Source organism: Chiloscyllium plagiosum, chromosome 9, assembly GCF_004010195.1.
Source record: "Chiloscyllium plagiosum isolate BGI_BamShark_2017 chromosome 9, ASM401019v2, whole genome shotgun sequence".
NCBI lineage: Eukaryota > Metazoa > Chordata > Chondrichthyes > Orectolobiformes > Hemiscylliidae > Chiloscyllium > Chiloscyllium plagiosum.
In genome coordinates this window covers 98,824,198-98,851,717 of record NC_057718.1, presented here as the reverse complement: position 1 = coordinate 98,851,717, position 27,520 = coordinate 98,824,198, and the positions used below count along the sequence as shown (strand labels likewise).

At 41.7% G+C, this 27,520-nt stretch overlaps 2 protein-coding genes across 5 annotated transcripts in view; one reads left to right on the top strand and one right to left on the bottom strand.

Annotated features, from left to right (window-relative positions):
* Positions 1-27,520, bottom strand: part of snap25a (synaptosome associated protein 25a) — a 131,281-nt gene that overhangs the window by 23,868 nt on the left and 79,893 nt on the right. For both annotated transcript variants that reach the window (XM_043696619.1, XM_043696618.1), the window contains exon 4: positions 3,863-3,911. In XM_043696619.1, the coding sequence (XP_043552554.1) occupies positions 3,863-3,911 (49 nt within the window). The remainder of the gene's footprint in view (positions 1-3,862; positions 3,912-27,520) is intronic.
* The window catches only part of mkks (MKKS centrosomal shuttling protein), a 141,964-nt gene that overhangs the window by 99,895 nt on the left and 14,549 nt on the right, over positions 1-27,520 (top strand). Inside the window, exons 5-6 of one of the 3 annotated variants that reach the window (XM_043696610.1) lie at positions 15,316-15,362; positions 17,875-17,959. The exons of 1 other annotated variant lie outside the window; for it this stretch is intronic. In XM_043696610.1, coding sequence (XP_043552545.1) covers positions 15,316-15,326 — 11 coding nt within the window. In that variant the 3' untranslated portion in view covers positions 15,327-15,362; positions 17,875-17,959. Of the gene's footprint in view, positions 1-15,315; positions 15,363-17,874; positions 17,960-27,520 lie in introns of those variants that run through there. One more of the 3 variants, XM_043696606.1, reaches the window with a different exon arrangement.

The window sequence follows — 27,520 nt, the reverse complement described above, 5'->3', positions numbered from 1 at the left end:
AGCTTTGTAATCAGGATGGAGCATGGTTGCGGGGAATTTTGGTCCCAAGAATCTGCTACGTTTGCCCTTCTCGGCAGTCAAAGTCATGAGTTTGAAAGATGCTATAGAAGGAGCCTTGGTAATGTGCTGCGTAAATTACATACTGCTGCCAACCTGTGGATGGAAGGAAAAGGAAGTGAATTCTCAAAGTGGTGGTTGAGATGCAGATGAAGTAAGCTGCTTTGCCCTGGACGATGTGAGCCTCATGAGTGCTGTTACAGATGCAAGCATCAAACCAAGGTTATAGGAAGTGAACAATGCAGTCAATGCAGAAGTTAACTTACTAGAGATCAGGGAGAGTTGAGATAGACATCATGACTTCTGGCTTTAAGCAGGAAAGACAATTTGATTTCCCGACTTAAAGTGCAATCAGGATCTCATGGATCATTTTAAATTTATAGACTCTTTGTTTGACCACCTTTCACTTTTCCCCTACCTCTGCCAATAAACCTCGCTCCCCCAGAATTGTGGAAAGATGCAAGTTAAAATCCAAAGTGATATAAATGGGTGAGGATCTGAACAGGTAAGTAATCATTGCTTTTCTAAACCCACAGATGTTTGTTAAAATTAACCTGGCCCCTTTGTGCTTGGGAGAAAGTGAGGGCTGCAGATGCTGGAGATCAGAGCTGAAAATGTGTTGCTGGAAAAGCGCAGCTGAAGAAGGGCTCATGCCCGAAACGTCGATTCTCCTGTTCCTTGGATGCTGCCTGACCTGCTGCGCTTTTCCAGCAACACATTTTCAGCCCTTTGTGCTTGGGTTGATGACCCATCCTTCGATACACCTCTGCTGCTAATAGTGTCCTGCTTCTATCTACAAAAGGAAAGTGCAGTGATTTCTGGAAATCTGAAATAAATTGGAAAATATTGGAAACACATAACTGGTCAGACAACATTTATTCTGTTGAAATGTCACGGACCTGAAACATTAGCCCTGCTTCTCTCTCTCTGTCTCTCTCTCTCTCTTGTGTCTCCACAGATACTGCCTTATCTACCGACTGTTTCCAGCATTCCCTGTTTTTACTTCTACTTCTCTCTCTCTCTCCTCCCCTACCTTTACATAATTTTGAACACATCTATGCTGTCTACTCCACAAACTGCACTGTGTTAATCAGAACCCAATTCAAGTCAGTTTCTGAATATATTTGTAGTCCCTCATGTTAGTGAACCTGCAGGATGTAGACTCTCAAACCTCAGTGAATTTCATATTTTCGGGGCTCCAATAGTTTGTGGCATTTCCTGAGAATGAGCTGACTGATCAAAAGTGTTGGCTTTCACCTCTGATGTCTTTTTGGCTGTGGATTCTTAAGGTTCCTTTAGAAATATCCTGAAAAATGTGGCACTCACCCCTTATCCTATATGTTCTGAGAGTTAGGGGTTGAAGTTCTGCCAATATTAAAACAACACATTTCTGCAGGTTGTCTGCCAAAGCTATTTCAGAATCCCCCTTGGTGTCAATAAAGTTGGAAACACAGCCTAACAATAGCAATAGAAAGAACACCCAAAAGTAATATCTATAGACAGGGCCTGATTTTAACTCAAACAAAATGCAGAGTTAAAATCGGGTCCTCTTGTGTACAGTTTAGAATTCAAAGGAGTATGTTTTCTGGTATACGTTTTACGTCTGCTGGAACCATTTGGGATATCTTGGGTAAATTCATTGTCATCAATCATTCCTGATGGAATTAGTCAGGACAGTTGGGGTGTGATGCCCACTTGAAATCTTAAGTAAAACCAGGTTCAGTCTTAGTATGTTTATTACATATTATTTAATAACTAATTACTTTCTTTCTAAGATACGTTATGACCTCTTCCAAGACATCAGACTCAACTTAAATTCACATTATGACTTTAACTGTTTACACTGGTACAGAACTGGTTTAAAGGTAGAAGACAGAGGGTGGTGGTGGAGGGTTGTTTTTCAGACTGGAGCCTGAGACCAGTGGAGTGCCACAAGGATCGGTGCTGGGTCCTCTACTTTTCATCATTTATATAAATTATTTGGATGTGAGCATAAGAGGTATAGTTAGTAAGTTTGCAGATGACACCAAAATTGGAGGTGTAGTGGACAGCGAAGGAGATTACCTCAGATTACATCAGATGGGCCAATGGGCAGAGAAGTGGCAGATGGAGTTGAATTCAGATAAATTTTGGGAAAGCAAATCTTAGCAGGACTTATACACTTAATGGTAAGGTCCTAGGGAGTGTTGCTGAACAAAGAGACCTTGGAGTGCAGGTTCATAGCTCCTTGAAAGTGGAGTCGCAGGTAGATAGGATAGTGAAGAAGGTGATTGATATGCTTTCCTTAATTGGTCAGAGTATTGAGTACAGGAGTTGGGAGGTCATGCTGCGGCTATACAGGACATTGGTTCGGCCACTGTTGGAATATTGCGTGCAATTCTGGTCTCCTTCCTATCGGAAAGATGTTGTGAAACTTGAAAGGGTTTAGAAAAGATTTACAAGGATGTTGCCAGGGTTGGAGGATTTGAGCTACAGGGAGAGGCTGAACAGGCTGGGGCTGTTTTCCCTGGAGCGTCGGAGGCTGAGGGGTGACCTTATAGAGGTTTACAAAATTATGGGGGGCATGGAAAGGATAAATAAAGTCTTTTCCCTGGAGTGAGGGAGTCCAGAACTAGAGGGCATAGGTTTAGGGTGAGAGGGGAAAGATACAAAAGAGACCTAAGGGGCAACATTTTCACGGTATGTGTATGGAACGAGCTGCCAGAGGAAGTGGTGGAGGCTGATACAATTGCAGCATTTAAAAGGCATTTGGATGGGTATATGAATAGGAAGGGTTTGGAGTGATATGGGCTGGGTGCTGGCAGGTGTGACTAGATTGGGTTGGGATATCTGGTCCGCAAGGATGGGTTGCACTGAAGGGTCTGTTTCCACACTTTACTTCTCTATGACTCTATGACTAATAACAATTATTTGAGCACACTCTGATGAGTACACGGACAGCTGGTTAGCTCCTCCCAGGAGGACCCCCTAATATACAGATGAATGGAAATTATTTCATAGCATCCCTACAGAGTGGAACAGGCCCATCAAGTCAACATCAACTCTCCAAAGAGCACCCCACCCAGACTCACCCCCCCTACTCTATCCCTGTAACCCTGCATTTCCCATGGCTAACCCACACATTCATGGACACAATGGGCAATTTAACAGGGGCAACCCAGCTAACCTGCACATCTTTGGACTGTGGGAGGAAACTGGAGCACATGGAGAAAACCCTCACTGACACAGGGAGAATGTGCAAACTGCATAACGACAGTTGCCCAAGGCTAGAATTGAACCTGTGTCCCTGGCACTGTGAGGCAGCAGTGCTAACCACTGAGCTACTATGCCAACCCTAAAATTATCTTGTGATGTCAATTAATCCTTTCAGGTACTAACTCTGTGATCATGTATAACGGACAATTACATTTATACCATTTTACATCCTTTTTTTTAAACTGCTCCATCTCACAAACATCTGCAGTAGGAGAAAGTGAGGACTGCAGATGCTGGAGATCAGAGTTTGAAAAGTATGGCACTGGAAAACCGCAGCAGGTCAGGCAGGATCCGAGGAGCAGGAGAGTCGACGTTATAAGCCTGATGAAACGTCGACATTCCTGCTCCTCAGATGCTGCCTGACCTGCTGTGCTTATCCAGCGCCACACTTTTCAAAACATCTGTAGTATTCTGTAGTACACTCTCAAGTAGCTCATCATGGTGAGAAAAAGTATGCTTTACTAATTTCAATAGAGTTCAAAACAAAACATTTCAAATTGTCCATTTCATACCAACACACATTTAAACATTGAAATGTTTCAAACCATACCTCCTTGTTCATCCAGCATGACCAAAGTTCTGATGCCAGCATCCTTGCTCTGTTTTTTTTTAAAATAGACATATGGAGGAAAAGGGAAGAACGAAAAAGAAAATCAGCAAGTTAACAAAAAAGTTTCAGAATTCTAAAGGTTCAGAAGAACTAAAAGGTTAAAACCAGAGTCTGATGTAAGCACTGAAATTAATGATGTTATTTGGTATTTAATCTCACTGCTTTGTTATTTAACAACAGGAAATTGTCTTGTGGAGGCTGAAAGAGATTTGTGGAGAAGTTGCTCTGATTATGACTTCATAATTGTTTTATCAAACTTACACAGTATGAAGAAATGACTAAGCAACAATTTCTGCTCATATCTATTATAAAAACCTCCACGAGAATCAATCTTATGGATAATAAGACGGATTTGATTTTGAAAGATAAGCCGAAGAAAAGCTAAGCAATTTATGTTCATGGAGTGCAGCACTGATCTATACTTATAATATGACATTGGTCGTATACAAGGCTATTACACTGCAACACAATCCATATCATAGTTATAGAGTCATAGAGATGTACAGCATGGAAACAGACCCTTTGGTCCAACCCGTCCATGCCGACCAAATATCCCAACCCAATCTAGTCCTACCTGCCAGCACCCAGCCCCTATCCCTCCAAACCCTTCTATTCATATACCCATCCAGATACCTTTTAAATGTTGCAATTGTAGTAGGCTCAGCCACTTCCTCTGGCAGCTCATTCCATACAGGTATCACCCTCTGCGTGAAAAAGTTGCCCCTTAGGTCTCTTTTATGTCTTTCCCCTCTCACCCTAAATCTATGCCCTCTCATTGTGGGCTTCCCCACTTCAGGGAAAAGACTTTGTCTATTTATGCTATCCATGCCCCTCATGATTTTATAAACCTCTATAAGGTCACCCCTCAGCCTCAGACATTTCAAAGAAAACAGCCGCAGCCTGTTCAGCCTCTCTCTATAGCTCAAATCCTCCAACCCTGGCAACATCCCTGTCAATCTTTTCTGAACCCTTTCAAGTTTCACAACATCTTTCCAATAGGAAGGAGACCAGAATTGCACGCAATATTCCAACAGTGGCCTAACCAATGTCCTGTACAGCCGCAACATGACGTCCCAACTCCTGTACTCAATACTCTGACCAATAAAGGAAAGCATATCAAACGCCTTCTTCACTATCCTATCGACCTGCGATTTCACTTTCAAGGAGCTATGAAACTGTACTCCAAGGTCTCTTTGTTCAGCAACACTCCCTAGGACCTTATCATTAAGTGTATAAGTCCTAAGATTTGCTTTCCCAAAATGCAGCGATTTGCATTTATCTGAATTAAACTCCATCTGCCACTTCTCAGCACATTGGCCCATCTGATCAAGATCCCGTTGTAATCTGAGGTAACCTTCTTCGCTGTCCGCCTCACCTTCAATTTTGGTGTCATCTGTAAATTTACTCATTATACCTCTTATGCTCACATCCAAGTCATTTATATAATAGCTGAAAAGTTGTAGACCCAGCATCGATCAGTATAACTGAGGGACATCCTGTATCCTAAAGATTTAATTTTGCAAATCTGGCCACAAGTCTCGCATTAAAACACAGCCATTTGCAAAAATCAAAGCAACCAAATAATTAAATGGTTGATTTTACACAACACTGCTTTATACCTGTGTTTTGAAGCCTGAGAACTGTGCACACAGTATTAGTCCAGGCTCTGGTGTTCCAGGTTCCAACTATGATCATCTGGCTTTAAGAAATAGATATAGGAGCAGACCATTGGAAAGTGTCCTGATCTCCAATTTAAATGACAGACCTGATTTGGAAGTGCCGGTGTTGGACTGGGGTGTACAACATAGAACATAGAACATAGAACATTACAGCGCAGTACAGGCCCTTCGGCCCTCAATGTTGCGCCGTCCTGTCATACAAATCACACAACACCAGGTTATAGTCCAACAGGTTTATTTGGAAGCACCAAAAGCTAGTGATTCCAAATAAACCTGTTGGACTATAACCTGGTGTTGTATGATTTTTAACTTAAATGACTGATACTTTTAAACTGCATCCCCACAGAGATCAGAGTTGAAAAGTGTGGCGCTGGAAAAAGCACTGCAGGTCAGGCTGCATCCAGGGAGCAGGAGAATCGAAAAGGAAACATCCTCAGGGCATCCACCCTGTTAAGCCCCCTCTCAGGGTTTAGTACGTTTCAATAAGATCACATCTGAACCTCCTAAACTCCAATGGGTATAGGCCAAACCTGCTCAATCTTTCTTCATAAGACAATCCTTTCATCTAAAGAATAAGCCAATGAAATTGCACTGAATAATTTCTAAAATAAGTACATCTCTTTTTAAGTTAAGAGTCTTAGCCTATACACTTTACTCAGGCTGCAGTCTCATTAATTGCTTGAACAGTTGCAGCAAGACCTCCCAATTTTTAAACACTGTCCCCCTTGCAATAAAGATTAGCATTCCATTTAGTGTCCTAATTACTTGCTGAAACTGCGTGCTGTCCTTTTGTGATTCACGTACAGACACCCAGATCCCTCTATACTGTAGCATTCTACAGTCACCCTTCATTTAATTTTCTATTGTTCTGGCCAAAGTGGACAAGATCACATTTTCGCCCATTATTCTGCATCTACTCCTTTTTTGCCAACTCATTTAAACTATCCATCTCCCTTGAAAGAATCTTCATGACTTCCTCAAAACTTGCTTTCCTACCTGTTCCTGCATCACCTGCAAATTTGGCTACAGTATCGTTTCTCTTTTTATTCAAATCAATAATTAAAAACATTAAACAATGCTGGGATCAGTTCCCCAGCACTGATCCCTGCAGCACTCCACTAGTTAGTTTGAAACACAAGGATGACCCATTCATCCTGACTCTGTATTTTCTGTTTGTTAGCCAATCCTCTAACCATGTTATAATATCGTCCTCAACATCATGAAGTCAGTAACATTTTATTTGGTACCATGTGAAATGCCTTTTGAAAATATATCTGCTGCTTTCCCTTTGTTCACTCTGTCAGATCTCAAGAAACTTAATAAGCATGACTTCCCTTTCACAAACCATGTTGTCACTGCCTGATTGTATTATGATTTTCTAATTGTCCTGCTACTTCTTCCTTAATAATGAGATCCAGCATTCTCCCAACAACGGATGTTAGGCGAACAGGCCTATAATTTCTTGCACTGTCTCCCTCCATTCTTGACAATTACCATTTGAGGTTTTTGAATCTGCCAAGGCTGTTAGAAAATCCTGGGAATGTTGAAAGATTCCAATCAAAGCATACACTCCCTGCAAACTTTGTTTTAAAAAGTTTAGGATGAAGGGCACCGGGTTCTGGGGAGCTGCCAGTCTTAGCTTCATTCGTACTGTTTCTCTCGTGATCTAGATTGTTGCACATTCTTCCTTCCCTTTTGTGCCCTGAATTCTATTATTCTTGAAATGTTTTGGTGTCTTCTAGTATGATGACAGATACAAAATACTTGTTCACATTTTTTGCCATTTCCTTGTTTCCCACAATTAATTCCACACTCACCTTCACATTTCTGAGGAATGAACACTTACTTTAGTTACTCTTTCCATTTTCTTAAACTTACAGAAGCTTTTACTGTCTAATTTTATATTTCTTGCTCCTATGCTTTGCTAGTTTTTAACATTTTCACAATCTCCTGAGCTGGTACTAATATGTTTTGCAGCAGTGTATGTCTTTTCTATCCATTTCCTTACATTCCTTCATTACCTATTGATCCTTTCCATAGCAGCTAACTTTTTCAGTGGAAAACATCTTTATTAAGAGTTACTTACGATCTCCTCAAATGTCTACATTGTTTCTGCATTGTCTTACATTTTCACTATTTTCTCTTTCTACTTTAGTCAACTTTGTCTTCATACTTCTGTAATTGCTTTTATTAAGTTCAAGCAGACAGATCCAAATGTCTCACCCTCAAAGAGAATGTGAATTCTTACATGTTGTGATCACTCTTACCATGTGTACCATTTACTACGAGATCATTACTTAATCCTGTCTCATTATACATAACCAGGTCTATAATACTCCATTTCTGATTGGTTTTAGAATGTGTTGTTCTAAGAAACTATCCCAAATATAGTCTGTGAACTCATCCTCCAGACTAATTTTGTCAATTTGAATAATCATAGTGTCATTAAGTCTAGAGTCCAACAGTAGAGACTGCCCCTTTAGCTCAAACTGGTACATGCTGACCAAAATGTCCGTCCACACTAACCCCATGTCCCTGCACTTGGCCCATTTCCTTCTAAACCTTTCCTATCCACGTATTTGTCCAAATGCCTTTTAACTGTTATTAATGTACCCGCCCCAACCACTGCCGCTGGCAGCTCATTCCATGCGTACCACCCTCTGTGTGAAAATGTTGCCCCTCAGGTTCCCTTTTATTCTTTCCCCCTTACCTCAAACTGATGCCCGCTAGTCTTTAATTCTCCAATCCTGGGAAAAAGACTGAGTGGCATTCACTCTATCTATGCCTCTCATGAGTGGGGCAGGGGGGCTGCTAGAAACCACTTGCATCATTATTTCATTTGCTGTTTCTTATCTGTATCCAAACTGGTTCTGTACATGTTCCTCCAATCCAACGCCATTTCTTATGACTGAACTAATTCATCCTTTATTAACAGAGTGACCCAGCCCTCCTTTTCAGCTCTTTGTGTCCTTCCAAAGTGTAAAATACCTTTGGATATTTAGATCCCAACATATAAAGAGACAAGCAGCTCTTTATATGTGCTTAAGTAGCAACCAAACCAATGCCTTCTAGATATTTTCTTAATCACCTTGCAACCATGTCTCTATCATGGTTATCTTATCACACTCAGAATCATAGAATCGCTACAGTGTGGAAAGAGGCCATTTGGCTCAACAAGTCCTCACTGACCCTCCGAAGAGTATCCCCCCAGACCCATTCCCCAACCCTATTACTTTACATTTCCTCTGATTAGTGCACCTAACCTACACATCCCAGAACACTATGGGCAATTTAGCATGGCCAATTCACCTAACCTGCACATCTTTGGACTGTGGGAGGAAACTGGAGCTCCCGGAGGAAACCCACGCAGACACGGGGAGAATGTGCAAACTCCACACAGACAATCGCCCGAGGGAGGAATCAAACCCAGGTCCCTGGCACTGTGAGGCAGCAGTGCTAACCACTGGGCCTCCTATATAACTATTTGTACTATCAAGTCATCTCCCTTGTTATAAGTGCATTCAGATATTAAAAAAGACTCTAATTTTATCTTTTTCCAAATGCTCCCTACTCTGACCTTATTTGCTGGTGCATTCATGTTTCTATACTCTGTACCGTTGTAGATATTTTCTAATTCGCCTGCTCAGAGGTGTTATTGTATGCCTCTGGTGCTGGTGGGACTTGAACACATGGCCCAAAGGGAGGGATATTACTACTGGGCCACAAGTACCTCCTTCCTGTTGTACTCTGGTTATCTTTGCCTGCATCACTACAATAGACTAATGCCTTTCTTCTAAACTTAACAAATCATCCCTCACTTGAACCTTCCACTGTACTCTTACCTACTACTTTGCTAAAAGTCCATGGTTTAACCTTTGTTACACAGTTTTCCAGTACACCGGTCCTAGCGCGATACAGATGGTACAGTTCCATACTCCCTCACTATTGGTGCCAGTGTCCCATGAATCAAAACCCATCTCTTCCATGCCAATCTTTGAGCCACACATCCAACTCTCTGATCTTACTTCCTCTATGCCAATTTCATTGTGGTTCAGTAGTAACATGCAGATTATTGCTTATGGAATAACATGGTCTCACCTCTGTGGAGTGTCACAATATGGAACCCAAGGATTGTATTATCATGAGGTCTGAGTGTGCATTTCAGTGAACAAAAATTAAAAGGCTAAGTTACAAATAAATTTCCAACACAAACGTTTAAATCCCAGCTCCAGCTTTGACTATTTGAAGTATCGTTGATATTTTCCTGATTACCAATTGGTGAAGGGTGAAACTAGTGCCAATCTTTACTCTCTTTAAATTTATTTACAAAGAGAAACATTACATTCTCCATTTCAACTACCATCATCGTATGTCACTAAGCGTCTCTTCATATGTGCTTAAGTAGCAACCAAACCAATGCCTTCTGGATATTTTCCTAATCAAGCTGCTCAGAAATGTGATCATACACCTCTGGAACAGGTAGGGCTTTGACCCAGGCCTCTGGCTCAGAGGTAGGGACGCTACCACTGCACCACAAGGGCCCTCCCAACACTCTTGTTCTCTTTTTTTTCTAAGTAATTTGTTTAGAGGTGTTATTACAATGCCTCTGGAGCAGGTGGGACTTGAAGCTGGGCCTCTTTGCTCATAAGTAGGGATACTACCACCATGGCACAAAAGCCCCATAATTAATGCTCTCCATCATAATACAATGTAATTGTAAAATTAACCACAATCCACATACAACTAACAATAAAGCTATAAGGGGACAGATCTAACTCAAAGTCAGCTAATTCCCAATGTAAGTATCTCCAAACGTCACCTCATGATCTGATGCATCCAAATGCAGGACACCTATCAGAAAGATGTTGTGAAACTTGAAAGGGTTCAGAAAAGACTGACAAGGATGTTGCCAGGGTTGAAAGATTTGAGCTATAGGGAGAGATTGAATAGGCTGGGGCTGTTTTCCCTGGAGCATCGGAGGCTGGGGTGTGACCTTATAGAGGTTTACAAAATCATGAGGGGCATGGATAGGATAAATAGACAAAGTCTTTTCCTTGGGGTCGGGGAGTCCAGAACTAGAGGGCATAGGTTTAGGGTGAGAGGGGAAAGATATAAAAGACATCTAAGGGGCACCTTTTTCACACAGAGGATAGTATGTGTATGGAATGAGCTGCCAGAGGAAGTGGTAGAGGCTGGTACAATTGCAACATTTAAAGGCATTTGGATGGGTATATGAATAGGAAGGGTTTGGAGGGATATGGGCCGAGTGCTGGCAGGGGGGACTAGATTGGGTTGCGATATCTGGTCGGCATGGACGAGTTGGACCGAGCTGTTTCCGTGCTGTACATCTCTATGACTCTATGACTACATCGGGTCAAGCAGTTATTGACTGACAAGGGCACCCATTTGTAATTGGCATTTGGCTCTTTAAATGCAGAAATGTGGGCAAGAGCAGACTGGTTGTTGGATCCTGAATGTGAATTTGTGATATCCAAGGGTAGAGTCAGAACTATGCACACTTTAAAATGACCACTAGCTGAAATAATCACAAAGGCGTTCCAGGAGCATTTCAGTTTATATTTACATCTGCTCCGGTGCGGCCTACAAGGAAATCTCTGGCCCAGTGCAGGCAAGTTAGACGGTTTCCTGCTCCAAAATTGTATCACCGTCAAGCCTTCCCAGTCTGAACACCCTGCTCAATACAGACCCCAGATAATCTCCCATTCCTTCATGGTCAATAAGCTGTAATGGAGCACTTGACTCGAAGCAGATTGTGACAGCGTTTAAAAGTCAAACTGAAATGACAGAAGATTAAGGCACAGAAATAACCCGTTCTGTTCACTAAGTTTACACAAGTGGTCTTCCCCAATATCTGTCCCTCGCCACATCCCGCAATGTTTTGAGCAATTACTTACATCACTTCAAAACTGATCAAATTTGCTTCAATGGTGGTTTGCAGTGATGAGTTCCTGACACCTTAAATGTCCTTAAATACGTTTTGTGATTACATTGAATTCCTGCGCTCCCGTGAAAATATTATTTTTTCATCACTTCCACATCAGATGATTCAAAACGCCAACTAATCTCTTGTGAATGTCTCTAGGGGCATTGCTACCTCTCCCATAGGATTGCTCAGGGGAATAAACAAGTACACCCATGCAAACTTAACAAAATCAGGCTTGCACACACATTTATAAAATTCAATTTCTGTTGTTGTGTTAAAAACTATGCTGGCATTGAAAAAGAATACTACTGCCTATTGACCTTTCTAAGACCACTTGCTTCTCTTTATTTAATCTACAGGAACCCTTCAGGATTTGGAACAGTTATTTTTCTTAATGGCAATTGAATATTGAAGACCTAAATGTTATTAATACATCTCATCTTTTTGGCACAGATGACAGACTTGATGGAGCAATGAACAATATTTTCCATCGCTTAATATGTTTCATCGAAATAGAATTTGGGAGCATTGATGTTTACTGCTAGAAAACATTATAAGAAAATATTCCTGAACAGATTGAAATCATAAAATCCCTACAGAGTGGAAGCAGGCCATTCGGCCCATCATGTCCACACAGACTTTGCATTTTCCCACGTTTAATTCACCTAGTTTGCACAAGCCTGGACACTTCAGGCAATTTAGCATGGCCAATCCATCTAATCTGCATGCCTTTGGACTGCACAGAATCAAACGGCACATTTTAAGACTATCATTTAAAAACTTAGAGGGCAATTTTCCTCAGATACCTTTGTCATTAAAGAGCCTCCATGTTAGCCCAGGTTGGTCTTATGCTGAAAAGGCAGTTTGGTGGTTCATGAGAAATGATATCATAATAAATAGTTGAAGATTGCATTTGGTCACCTGAAGATCGTTGAGGATTGATTGCCTTTTTAACTGTTTGTTAATGTACATGAAGGAGGTTGCCACTTATTTTGTTGGCTAACACTAACGGCAAGGGCATTGAACTTAGGACCAGGTCATTTAGCCCTTCAAGCCTACTCCACTAATTGACAAGATTGTCACCAATCTCATTGTGATATCAATTCCAAAGCCAGTTCAGTGTTAAACCAGCAAGTGGATGGCTCCTGTGATAGTCTCCCTGCCTCTGAGTCAGGAGGTCCTGGGTTAAAGTCCCACCTGCTCCATGCTGGGCAGGTTAATTTGAACATGTCTTAAATCTGCAAGTGCCTATCTTGGTATCTCCTGCTGAGTTCAACTTTGGTAATCAGCAATTAGGATCAAAATTGCATGCTAAAATCAGAAATTCAAGCAGCTATGTCGTATTAGCACCTTTTTTTGGTCTGTTCACACCATTGCACCAAAATAGCCCTCCTAAATTAGCAAGTCCCAATGTCCTTTCTCAATATGATTTTCTGCTTTGAAAACAGGTTTGATTTTCTGTTTTCATTAATAGTACTTAAAGCCCTGAGTGCTGGAATAGTCCTAGTGTCCCCTGACCTCTCACGAAGGCATCATTATCACTTATGAAATACCAATATTGTAAAAGAAGGCTAAAAATGTACTTTCACAGATGAGATGAACACTGATATTTTGCTTAACTTCATACATAAAAGCATCCCATTCACCCCTTCAATAATTCAACATTTAAGTTTCACCCAGATGTTTTCCTTTATTCCCTTTGTCAAATGCCTCTTTTAATGCTACATAACTCACATCATTTTAATATACATTCTGTTATGGACCAGACCAAACCCCCTCAAAATATATTAAGAAGATAATCAGGATGCTAACTTGTTCTAATTTTAAAGGAAGACGTTGTGTTCCAGATGCAATTCGATTGGTCAAACTACCAGGCTTGAAACAAAACACACTTCACTTATACGGCAATTAAAATACAGACAAAATAAAGCTAAAAGAAGAGGCTTAATTGTAACTCTATCAAAATGCTTAACAAAATAATATATATTTTAATAATAATCTATTCTAGTATAGTAACATCCCGTGAACACACCATTAACAAAGGCAAATTCAGTAAAATAGATCATCTCACATGCGTTTCTAGCAGCAGCACGAGAACACCAGCTTTTAACTGCAACAGAGAGAGGAATAAAAGTATCCACATCCAGCTTCAAGTCCCCAGCAACTGCTACAGAAAGGTACAACTAAAAAAATCCTGGTTCTGCAGGAGCTTGACCCCACCCATTCAGGCTGTGTCTATTGTTTCAACTTTTAAAAATATCCAAGGCCTCACAAAATGTTTATTAGCTTTGGAGCAGAATGCTCAGGATTTCTGTCTCAACCTTTCTTCATTAAAAAAAAGGACAAAATGCATCTCTGAAAGCCACAATATCATCTCAATAATTATAGATTTATGTACATATAAAGATTCATCAGTCACAATTTATCACATTTGTTCAAAACTCTTTTCAATTCAATTAATTTAGCTTAATCCCATCTTCAAATCACTTAGCTCATTGTCACAGTTAATCTGATATTATTGCATAGCGAGTACCTCCTACATATTTTTCATGAAAAACAGAATAAACTCTTGAAGAGCTCTGAAGAATCCACCTAAAGAGTTCTCATTTATTGCCATCTTTTGTACCTTGTTAACTATTTTCTGCCTTTTCAATCTCCTTCCTCTCAGTCTCTGCTAAAGACAAAGCCTACTTCTGTGGTGATACTTTGATCATTTGCCAACATCTTGCCCAAAGATGTTGTTGTTCATGTGAAAGCCAAGTGTATGTTGGCAGTTGATTGAACCATGAAAGATATCACAGTCTGATAATCTCTTTGCACTCAAACACACAACACATCCATCTCTCCACCTCTAGCAGAAGCCACTGAATGGTAATAAGTAACCTAGACCATATCTGATTTGTCCACTGCTAGCCCAGGGCACTGCCATAATAAAACAACGAACTGGGAATGCTGGAGATCTGAAACAAACAAAATTAGAAATTGCTGTAGAAACTCAACAAGTCTGGTGGCACCTGTAGAGTGAGAAACAGAGTTAACATTTCAAGTCTGGTATGACACTTATTCAGAACTAAAGAATGGTCAATTGACTTGAATTGTAACTCTATTTTCTCTCCATGGATGTTTCCAGACCTGCTGAGTTTCTGCAGCAATTTCTGTTTTTGTTTGGTCCAGAGATCTGCCAGTTGTGAAATCTGTACCACTCAGAAAGTTAATTTAGATAAATTATATAGACCAGGCCCTTTATGAAGACTTCAATAAAAGCAAACTACTGTGGATGGTGGAATTCTGAAATAAACATATAAAGTGCTGGAGAAACTCAACAGGGTCTGGCAGCATCTGTGGAGAGAGAAACAGAGTTAATATTTCGAGTCTAGCATGACACCTCTTCAGAGTGAAAGTAGCTGGAAATTGGGGGTTATTATGCTGTTGAGAGAAGGAAGAGGAGCGAGTGGAACAGACTATGAGGGTGACCAGAACTAACAAAAGAGACACTGATAATGGTTTCTCAAGCATTTTCTGTAGTAATTGTAACAAGGTCAGCCAGGTGGACTTCGTAGAATATAGGTTCCCTGACTGGGGCTGTTAATCTGGTCCAATCAGGGAGCCCTGGCTGACATATATAAACAAGAGTGTTAGAGGTTCTGTTCACTCTGAGAGCTGGCTTTTGACGGAGCTGGATCAAGGATTCTCCAAGTAAAAATAAAGAGTGACTTGGTGTTGGTAAACCAGCTTCTGTGGAGTTATTTCACTTTCTGTTTTGATTTTAGGCCTGAAATGACTCAGTCACTCTATCATGAGGATTTTTGAGCCTATGGTAAGTCCAACTTCTATTGCTGACTAAGTGTTCAATAACAATTAAGTAAAATACATATCAGATTTACTTTTCTACCTTCAAAAGCAACTCCTGAACCTGAGACCTCACCACCGAGAATGACAACAGTGGAAGGCTCATGGTAATGCTATCACTTCCATATTCCCCTCCCAGCTTTACATTAGCCAGACTTAGCCTTTACCTTGCTGGATTGGCCTCCTACAACTCCCTACCTAACAGCCCTGTGGAAGCACATTGACCACATGGACACAATGCCTTCAATAAGAAAGCTAGTATGAGAGATGACCTTGTTGAACCATGCAAGATTCTCAGAGGACTCATTGGGGTAGACGTGGAAATGCCATTTCTCCTTTAGGGAGAGTCCAGGACCTAATCTCAGAGTAAGATGTTGCAAGTTTAAGATACAAATGCGGAGGAGCTATGGTTGGGGAATAAACTTCAATCTAGCCAGCAACACCCACATCATGGAATATTTCAGGTAACATTTGATAGCCTGCAGGGTTTGATATTCCTCTAATAGAAAACAGAAACCAGCGTAGGCCATTCAGCCCTTCCAGCCTGCTCTGCCATTCACTGTGAGCATGACTGATCGCCCTACTCAGTACAGTACCCAATTCCTGCTTTCTCCCTATGCCCTTTGTCCATTGTGGCATTGTGGCATTCCTTCAGATCTAAGAACTATATTTAATTCCTTCTAAAAAGCATTCAATGTTTTGGCCTCAAATGCTTCCTGTGACAAATTTATTTTATTCATTTTATTTATTTATGGCCTCTAAAAGCATTAACTAGTACTTTACAAAAAAAAGTGCCTCATTTCATTCAGGATTCAGGGGTGTAAACTATTCAGTACAGTGTCCCCAGTCTAGGGAATAAGGTGAACAACGACGTAATTAACTCATTTTTGAAGGAATATATTTATCCTGTGCTGTAAAAAAAAATCACACACACAGCTGTCTCAAAATATCTGACACATTCTCATTGAGACCATTCACATCCTTTAAAAGATCACAAGGCAGACCTAAGATGAAGACAGCTCAAAAAGCTAGCTGATCTCATCATGACTACTTACGCCCACATCTCCCTCCAGCTGCTTTCCGTAAATGAAGGCACTGTCCTAGAATCATCCTCTCTCCCGATGGAAACCTATTGTAGCTATTTACCATTCTCTCTCTCCAAAGCACATGATATCTACCCTAAATGTTACCTTCTGAACCCACAACCTCTTGTCAAGCTGCCTGGTACAAGCTCCAATTATTGGATCAGATTTCCTTCCTACTTCCCATTCAGGCTTTTGTCTAATAAGGGGTCCTCTCTGATATATCTTCAAAGGGAAACAATGCAGAGGGCACCCTTTAGAAGGTACATAAAACACTGAGTAGGATATGGAAAGCAAACCTGAAACAATGGCTTAACAATTCACTCCTCATCGCTCTTTCATTTGAATCCAGCTGGTTTACAAATATAATCCTGTATTCTGTTTGCTATCTTTACTGTCACCACAAGCTGATTAAACACGATGAGCCTCGGAGTCAACTCACATGACCAGGTCCCTTTCAACAGTTCCCTTGACAGGTTCTAGCCCACCCAGAGAGTGCAGGTGCCTCCCATTTTTACCTTTACCTTTGTCCAAAGCAAATTTAAAGTGGGCCCAGGGTGCAAACCCTATCAAGCTCACTTTTAGTGACACTAATTTCCTGAAGACAAATCCATTCCCCTCACTGTCCCTCAACCTAGCCCACCTAGTGACTCTGAGCACCTCACATGTAGATGGTTACCCTGACCCCTTTCCTTGCACTGCCGTAACCAATTGAAATGCAAGTTTAGTGTAAAATCACCGTGAAGTGACAGAAATGTTGATTTTCCAAGTGACAGCTGGCCTGTTAGCATACAAACAGATGAGGCTCCTGAGAATCTGTGGAGGCGGTTCACACCCTGCAAGCAATTGTGTGGCTCTTCATCAATTTCTTTAAAGGAACATGCTGGTGAACAAATAGTCATCGCCTATCCCTCAACTTCGAAAAAGATACTGAATCAACCATCAAGAGTATTGAAATTGTATTGAACTACCTGAGGGTGGAACACGGTGTGTGGAGAAATGCTTATTTTATATTGCACTTGCTGTAATTGTCAATTTAAAATGTTTTGCCCTCAGGCTACATTCCTGATATGCAAAGTATAACGTAAATATTAAAAATATTACAATTGTATTGAGGGGCACCCAAGAATTAGAACTTGCTGTATGGGGACAAGCTGAATTTTATGGCACCTTCTGCAATTCTCAAATCATAATATTTTATAATCTATTTTGCATAAAGTTTATGAATACAGAATATTTTCGCTCAAAGGATATTCTAGATTCTAAAGCCTTCGAAGCAAATTGAGAAAGAACTTCAATCTCTAACAATGGGTTTTGCCTTACTTCTTACCTGGAAGTTAGTTCATGCAGTAATTCAATGTCACAAAGTCATTAACACGTCTACCATATTATTCCCAGATACTTTCCAATCGACCTGGTCAGAAATATTATTACAAGCCTCTGGAGCCAGTGCGGTTTGAAGCTGGGCCCTCCTGCTTCTAAGGTAGGGACTGTACCCTGTATCATGAAGAGTCCTTCAGTTTATTTATCAGATTGTCCCTTATTGAAAGGCTCAATGTTAAAATTGTCTCAGTGATCCTAACATCATGTGGAAATGCAGCGTAAGCTATGGTGCAGAAATTCCAGGATCCTGCGAAAACTACTCTGGACTCTCACACTTCTCAATAACCATTACTTATGCACAAAACACAGAATACTAGCATACAGGTGAAGCACGTAATCAGGAAGGCGAATGGAATGTTGGCCCTTATTTCATGCAGATTGGCATATAAGAGTAGTGACGTCTTATGGCAACTGTACAAGGTATTGTGAGACTGCATCTGGTATATTTGAGCAGTAGGATCCTCTTATTTCAAGAAATATATTATTTTGTGGAAGGCAGTTCAGAGAAGGTTTACTAAGTTAATCCCTGGTACGGAGGAAATATCTTTTGAGCAAAGGTTAAACAAATTGGGACTGTACTCCTTGGAGTTTAGAGGAATGGGAGGTGATTTCATTGAGACATATCAGATTCTCAAGGGGCTTGACAAGGTCAATGCTGAGAGGATGGTTCCCCTCATGGGAGAGTCTAGAACAAGAGGGCATAGTCTCATAATAAAGGGGCACCAATTTCAGACTGAGATGAGGTTGAATTTCTTCTCTCAGCGAGTTGAGAGTCTTTGGAACTCCTTGACACAGTAGCTGTTGGGGCAGAGTCCTTGTGTATATTTAAGGTTGAGGGAGATTGATTCTTAATCAGTCGGGGAATCAAAGGTTATGGGGAAAATGCAGGAAAGTGGATGTGAGAATGAGAGATCAGCCATGATCCTATTGTATGGTAGACCAGCAAGAGACTGGGAGAACTCAGCAAGCCAGGCAGCATCAGGAGGTGGAGAAGTCAATGTTTCGAGTGTAACCCTTCTTCATGTCATGAAATGTTCACTTCTCCACCTCCTGTTGCTGCCTGACTTGCTGTGTTCTTCCAGCCTCCTGCTGATCTACCTTGGATTCCAGCTTATTACAGAGGAGGAAGTGCTGGATGTCTTGAAACGCATAAAGGTGGATAAATCCCCAGGACCTGATCAGGTGTACCCTAGAACTCTGTGGAAAGCTAGGGAAGCTGGGCCCTTAGTATCATCGATAATCACAGGTGAGGTGCCACAAGATTGGAGGTTGGCTAACATGGTACCATTATTTAAGAAATGTGGTAAAGACAAGCCAGGGGACTATAGATTGATGAGCGTGACATCGGGGGTGGGCATGTTGTTGGAAAGACTCCTGAGGGACAGGATTTACACGGATTTGGAAAGGCAAGGACTGATTAGGGATAGTGAACATGGCTTTGCGCGTGGGAAATCATGAGTCATGAATTTGAACGAGTTTTTTGAAAAAGTAACAAAGAGGATTGGTGAGAGCAGAGTGGTGGATGTGATCTATATGGACTTCAGTAAGGCACTGGACAAGGTTCCTCATGGGAGACTGGTTAGCAAGGATAGAATACAGGGAGAACTAGCCTTTTGAATACAGAATTGGCTCTAAGGTAGAAGACAGAGGGTGGTGGTGGAGGGTTGTTTTGTCAGATTGGAGGCCTGTGACCACTGGAGTGCCACAAGGATCGGTGCTGGGTCCACTGCTTTTCGTCATTTATATAAATGATTTGGATACGAACATAGAAGGTATAGTTGGTAAGTTTGCAGATGACACCAAAATTAGAAGTGTAGTGGACAACAAAGAAAGTTACCTCAGATTACAACAGGTTCTTGATCAGATGGGTCAATGGGCTGAGAAGCCGCAGATGGAGTTTAATTTAGATAAATCCGAGGTGCTACATTTTGGGAAAGCAAATCTATATACTTAATGGTAAGTTCCTAGGGAGTGTTACTGAACAAAGCGACTCAGAGTGCAGGTTCATAGCTCCTTGAAAGTAGAGTCACAGGTAGATAGGATGGTGAAGAAGGCATTTGGTATGCTTTCCTTCATTGGTCAGAGTATTGAGTATAGGGGTTGAGAGGTCATGTTCTGGCTGTACAGGGTGTTGGTTAGGCCACTTTTAGAATATTGCGTGCAATTCTGGTCTCCTTCCTATCGGAAAGATGTTGTGAAACTTGAAAGGGTTCAGAAAAGGTTTACAAGGATGTTGCCAGGGTTGGAGGGTTTGAGCTAAAGGGAGAGGCTGAATACGCTGGGGCTGTTTTCCCTGGAGCATCGAAGGCAGAGGGGTGACCTCATAAAGGTTTATAAAATCATGAGGGGCATGGATAGGATAAATAGACAAAGTCTTTTCCCTGGGACGGGAGAGTCCAGAACTAGAGGGCATAGGTTTAGGAAGAGTGGGAAAAGATATAAAAGGACCTAAGGGGCAATTTTTTCACGCAGATGGTGGTGCATGTATAGAGTGAGCTGCCAGAGGAATTGGTGGAGGCTGGTACAATTGTGACAGTTAAAAGGTATCTGGATGGGTATGTGAATAGGAAGGGTTTGGAGGGATATGGGCCAAGTGCTGGCAGGTGGGACTAGATTGGGTTGGGATATTTGATCGGCATGGACGGGTTGGACTGAAGTGTCTGTTTCCGTGTTGTACATCTCTATGATTCTATGACTCTATCTGCAGTTTTTTTTTGTCCGTGATCCTATTGTATGGCAGAGCAGGCTTGAGGGGTCAAGTGGCCTAGTTCCTATTTCTTATCATCTTATTAGCATGCCCTTTGTGTTTTGTCCTGTGACACCTGTAATCACTAATCTCCCTTGCCCTCTAACTTTCCCTTGACCTTCCCATCTTTCCACTGCTCCTCCCCACCTTGTACCACAGTGTGAAGTATACACTTTCCCAACTTCCTCTTCAGTTCTAAAGGCAAGTCACATTGGATTCAAAACATTAGCACTGTTTCCCTCACTCAAAATTGTTTCCAGATGCCGCCAGACTTGCTGAGTTTCTCCAGCGCTGTTGGTTCTTGTTTAATCCTGCATGTTCTGTACCCGGCTTGCACAATATTATGCATAGGGTTCTTGTAGTAAGACATATGGTATCATTCTCTTAAATTTGAAATTCCTGCATCCTCCAGTTTAGAAGGTCCCATATTTACAATGTATATTCATGATGTTGATAAGGGAAGTAAATCTAAAGTTACAGATGACACAGAGCTGGGTGGGAGGATGAACTGTGAGGAGGATGCAGAGATGCTTCAGTGTGATGTGGCCAAGCTGACCGTGTGGGCAAGTGCATGACAAATGAAGCATACTGTGGATAAATGAGAGGTTATCCACTTTGGTAGCAAAAAGAGGAAGGCAGATTATAACCTGAATGGTGACAGATTGGGAAACGGGGAGGTGTAATGAGACCTGGATGTATGAGACCCATACAGCAGCCACTGAAAGTACACATGCAGCTGCAACCAATAGTGAAAAAAAAACAAATGGTATATTGGCCTTCATAGCAAGAAGATTTGAGTACAGAAGTAGAGATGTCTTGCTGCAATTGTACAGGGCCTTGGTGAGACCACAACTAGAACACTACATGCAATTTTGGTCTCCTTACCTGAGGAGGAATGTTCTGGCTCTGGAGGGAGTACAACAAAGTTTTATAAGATTGATTCTTGGCAGGACTGATGTGTGAAAAGAGACTGGATCCAGTTAGGGTTATATTCATTGACATTTAGAAGAATGAGGTGGATCTCATTAAAACATATAAAATTATAAAAGGATTAAGATAAATGCAAGAAAGATGTTGCCTATGACTGACATGTCCAGAATTATTTAGGACTAAGACGAGGAGACATTTCTTCACCCAGAGAATAGTCAGCCTACAGAATTTTCTGCACAGAAAGTAGTAAGACAAAAACATTGAATGTTTTCAAGAAGGAGTTAGATGTAGACCTTAGGGACCGAATGTTATGCGGAGAAAGCAGAAACAAGATACTGAGTTGGACTATCTATGAATGGTGGAGTCGGCTTCAAGGGTCAAATGACCTCCTCCTGTTCCAATTTTCTATTCTTCTATGTTAACCTTCTATTGTGCGGTACCAAGTTAAAAGGTTTCCTAAATGGAGGTGTTGGACCTAAGATAACTGTTTTTTTAACATCGGTTCAAAAAGGCAGCAGGATTGAGACTGCTCCCACTCTTCATTCTCCCCCTTTGTTTTCTAATTCCTCCATTGCTTCAGCCCTCCCTATCTCCCCGTAACGTCTGGGAACTTCCATGATCTCTGCACTGCTAACACTCTGCCTTCTTGAGCATTCCAAATCAGAAAGACGGTGCCATTGGCCCCCATGTCTTCAGTTGTGTCTGCTCCAAACACTAGAATTCCCTCCCTAACATCTCTAATTCTTGACCGCACTTTCCTCTTTTAAAGCACTCTTAAAGTCCACCCCTTTGATTCAGCTTTCGGTCATCTGACCTATTGTCACCTCGTAGCTCAGTATCATGATTTGCTTCACAGCACACCTGTGGAGCTCCTGGAGATGCGTCATGAACTTAAAGATGCTACTTAAATTTAAATTGTTATTGTAAATGTCGGGGTTACAGTTTCTGAAACTGGCGAGATTTGGGGACTGCCGGAATATTAAAAATGTTAAAGAGATAAGGGACACAGGCAGTAGTTACCGTCATTAACTAGGCAAGTGAGTAACTGATGATTGTGACTTAAATTATGGATAAAACATCCCTGAAAAATAGATAATCTTCTGTTGTTTCCCCTGCTTTCCCTCGAATTAAATTGCTTGAGGGAAAATCAGGCTGGTTTCTTCACAGGCATGCACTCAGAGTGAGTTGATATTCTGACACTTGCCACACCCAGACAATCTGTTCAGGAAACTCTTCCCAGTACATGAGATTTCTAATTTTAGCTACAAAACATTTGACAGTGCTAACATATTCCTTATTTGCAATAGGAAAATAGGCAAGTGGTTTCTTTGTTAATGTCGGACTGTAGGAACAGTTCTATTTCAACAACTGACTGCCCTTTGACAATGTTAAGTTAAACCAGAGGCAGCGAGATGTCAGAGAGGGCAGGATTCAAATGCAAAGGCTCCAAATCAATGAGGTTGTTGCTTGTCTGGCTGACAGTCACTCGAAGTGTCAACGTCTGATGAGTTTGGAGTCACAGAATCAAACACCCGACTTTCTAAATAAGACGTTTTAATGTCAGGGTGTGATCAGATTAATAACATGCCACCACTTCCTCATGTACACTATCATTTTTATATCAACTTTCAGTTCAAAGGCAATCAAGGGTGAGAATCTGAAGCCATTAGCAGCAATTAAGCTTCACCCAAGCATAAGTGCAGCACGGTGGCTCAGTGGTTAGCACTGTCTCACAGCTCCAGGGATCAAGTTCAATTCCATCCTCGGGCGAGCTGTCTGTGTGGAGTTTGCGCATTCTCCCCATCTCTGTTTTGGTTTCCTCCAGGTGCTCCGGTTTCCTCCCACAATCCAAAAATGTGCAGGTCAGGTGGTTTGGCCATGCTAAATTGACCCATAGTGTTAGGTGCATTAGTCAGAGAGAAATGGGTGGGTTACTCTTCGCAGGGTGAGTTTACACTTGTTGGGCCAAATGGCCTGTTTTCACACTGTAGGGAATCTAATCTAATCAATATGTCATCTTCCATTGCTAGGCTGGAGCCTAATTGTCCTAGCAAAAATAAATATATTATCATACCAGACCACAGGGTTGTTCTCACATGAGTGAGAGAAGTGGAGGTGGTGGTGGTGACTGGTGATTGCTTTAACCTGCGGTAAAGGGAGAGTTTGAGAAGGAAGGGTCCTTCATGGGAATCGCAGACAATGCAGGAATTAAACCTGTGCTGTTACCATCAATTTGCATTACAAATCAGCCATCCAGCCAACTGAGCTCACTGACCCTCCTAGGTAGAGCACTGTGTAGACCTGTACTCGGGATGTCAGCCCTCTAACATTGCCCTGGAGACTCCAGGAATTAAGGACATATTGCCAGGTTATTGCCCAGAGCAATCCCAGAGGAAAGTCATAGCAGAACTCAAACTCATTGAGTTTTTAAAATGTCTTTGAGCATCTTACTTGCTACACATTAACAAAAACTGGGGGAGAAGGTGGCATAGTGGTACCATCACTGGTTGTCAAGAGATTCAGACTAATGCTCTGGAGGTATGGGCTTAATATGTTAGCTGATGTAATTTGTAATCAATGTATATATCTGCAGTTGCTAGCCAGTTTCAATAATGGTGACCATGACAACTGTGATTGATAGTTGTTTAAAATTACCATTTTATTCACTAATGTCCTTCAGGGAGAGAAATCTGCTGTTCATACCCAGTCTGGCCAGACGTGACTCTGGACCCACAGTCATGTGGTTGGCTTTATATTGCCCTCTGAAATTGTCCAGACAGCCACCCACTTGTACAAAACTGCTACAGATGCCAGATGACAACGCCCACATTACATGGGGTCAGCGGGCAAATTTGCTTTTGAAATCTCCAATTCATCCAGGAAATTTCACTCACAAGGGTGCATACTATGGAAAAGTCACCCCCCTGAATAGCATGGAAAGGAATGGTGAGGAGCGGTTTCTCTAACGATGGGGAGTTGTTTCCATGCTTGCTGCTAATGCTAAGCACTTTGTTGTGACTATACCAGTCTGTGGAAGGTGCGTTTAGGATGATGGCCTTTTGTATGTAGAAATGTTGAAAAGTGTGGCGCTGGAAAAGCACAGCAGGTCAGGCGGCATCTGAAGACCAGGAGAATCCTATTCTCCTGCTCCTTGGCTCCTGCCTAACCGGCCATGCTTTTCCAGCACCACACCTTCCGACTCTGATCTCCAACATCTGCAGTCCTCACTTTCTCCTGTGTGTAGAAGTGTGTCACAATTATTTTGTGAAAAGAATTATTGTTAACTTCAACATGTCGCCCTGTGCCAAGTTAATTACTGTGTCATCTAGGAAATTGATGCTTTCCTTATATATTCTGGCTGTAGGTTTAATGAAGTTGATATTGAGGATATTCATGAATTATTCTAATTCTGTTTCTATGTGGATCCAATACAAATATAGAACATAATTTTATATGTGACTGCATCAACTAATAAAGGGATCAGTAAGCATTAAGAAACAGCTCTGGAAAACCAAAAGATAGCCTTTAAAAATCAAAAACTATCTCTTGAGAGGTTCTGAGAATTACACACTATGTTGGATCTTGCCACATTAGCCAAAACAGTTCCAGAAGACACTTGCTGAAAGCCAGTGCAGAATTGGCCATGCCAATGATACTCATATCCCATTTTTAAAAAAAAAACTACAATCACAGAATTCCTACAGTGTGGAAGCAGGCCATCCGGGTCCACACCAACCCTTCAAAGAGCATCCCATTCAGACCCATAGCATTCCTGCATTTCCCCTGTCTAACCCACTTAGCCTGCACATCCCTGTACACTATGGGGCAATTTAACACAGCCAATCCACCCTAACCTGTGCATCTTTGCACTGTCAGAGGAAATCCATGCTGAAACGGGGAGAATGTGCAAACTCCAGACTGGAGGATGGAATTGAACCTGGGTCCCTGGTGCTGTGAGGCAGCAGTGCTGACCACTGAGCCACCATACCACCCCTAGAGATGGGACAAAAGATTGAGAAGCAGTGAGGAACTAATCAACCCTGGAAATGGTGTGATCATTAGAGTCTCCATTTTCTGGGAAAGCCAGGGCATTATTCATTTAGGCTCCAGCTCTGTTTGCCTGAGCAGAATTTTCCCACACTGTTTGGAGAAGCCATAAGCTTTAACACAGCAGTGCACTTGTTGTTGGAGGCTTCACCCTCTAATGAGGATGCAGGAAACGCAAAACCTATCATACTGTCCCAACAAATCCTCTGCCCCTCCCTAACCCCAAGAAGGATTCCTTTTCCCACCTTTGGCTCCTTGACTCATCTCCTGATGTTCCAAAGCTTGTCTGTCATCTGCAAGGCACATGTCAGGAGTGTGATATAATACTCCCTGCTTGTCAGGATGGGTGCAGCTCCAACAACAATCTAGAAGCCTGACAACATCCAGAAACAAAGCAGCCCCCACTGGATTGGCACCACATCCACAAGCTCCCATTCCCTCCAACACTGGCACTCAATAGCGGCAGTGTGAACCATCCTCAAGATGCAGTAGGGAAATTCACCAAAGAGTCTTAGACAGTGCCTTCCCAACTCATGACCAATTCTATTTAGAAGGACAATGGCGGCAAATACATTGGAACACCACCACCTGCAAGTCCCCCTCCAAGCCACAAACCATCCCGAAGTGGAAATATCTCACCGTTCCTTCAGTGTCGCTGGGTCAAAATCCTGAAACTCCTTCCCTAAGGCCATTGTGGGTCAACTTACAACACACAGTCTGCAATAGCTTAAGAAGGTAGCTCACCACCACCTTCTCAAGGGCAACTAGGGACGGGCAATAAATGCTGGCCCAGCCAGCAATACCCACATATCACGACTGAATAAAACAAAATATTTTTACTTCCTCCAAATCACCACCTCAAGTTCTCCTGCCTGTCTCAGCAGCATCTACGTTTCCCAGGGGCTGTTACTGACGCTTCAGACCATTATAGGAGGTCTATTAATGTTCTCATTAATTGGACAGTTAATTGTCCACCTATCCAGTTAATTGGACTGTTAAGGAATCACCTTTCACCTCAATGTCATAGTCTTAGAAGGCTGTAGTAAAATTCAGGTCTTTGTGTGTATCACAAATTGAAAGCTCCTCACCCCTCCTTCCCCCTGTACCATCTGTAGGATTAGGACAGCAGGAAGGATTTGAAAGGAAATAAAGCCTTCATTATCCCAGACAGAAGACTGCCTTCACTGCCAGTACATTTTCTTTCTATTTAGTCCTGTGGTTACATCTAATCGTGAGGTAGGTGATTCAATAAGATTGGAAAGGATTTGCCTCCAATTTTGTTAGTGTCTCTTTGTATATTAAACTGCAGGGATACAGAAATCTGCATGTTTTCCACATTAAACACAAAGGGATTTTACAGTAAGATTGAGTGAAATGGATGCTATTTTCAGTAACTGCAGAAAGGAACTTCTCTTGGGGAAAGCAAGCCTGTTTCATTACCGGGGCACTGAGGGAAAGGGAGTAAATTCTAACATATTAACAAAACAAAAACAACAAACTGGGAATGTCAGCAAAATTCTTAATCACTTCAGAACCTCAGCAGGCAGATTATCTATCGCTTCTTTTGGAATGAATAGAACTTTCTGGAAGTAGTTTACAGAGAAACAAAAAGTGAAGGAAAGGCTCAGCAAGTCAGAACATCTTTGCAGAAAGAGAAAACTTACAAACATCAAGCAGGAGTAGGCCATTCAGCCTTCCATCATTCTTTGTCATCATGGTGACCATCCAACTCGATAGCCTGTTCCTGCTTGTCCCCCCACCCCCGTCCTTTTATCCTTTCAGCCTCAAGTGTTATATCCAACAGTTTTTTGAAACCATACAATGTTCTGGCCTCTGCGCTAACAAATTCCACAAGGTTAACTCTCTCTGGGTGAAGGAATTTCACCTCATCTCAGTCTCAGATGGTTTTTCCCCTATCATTAGATGACGACCCCTAGT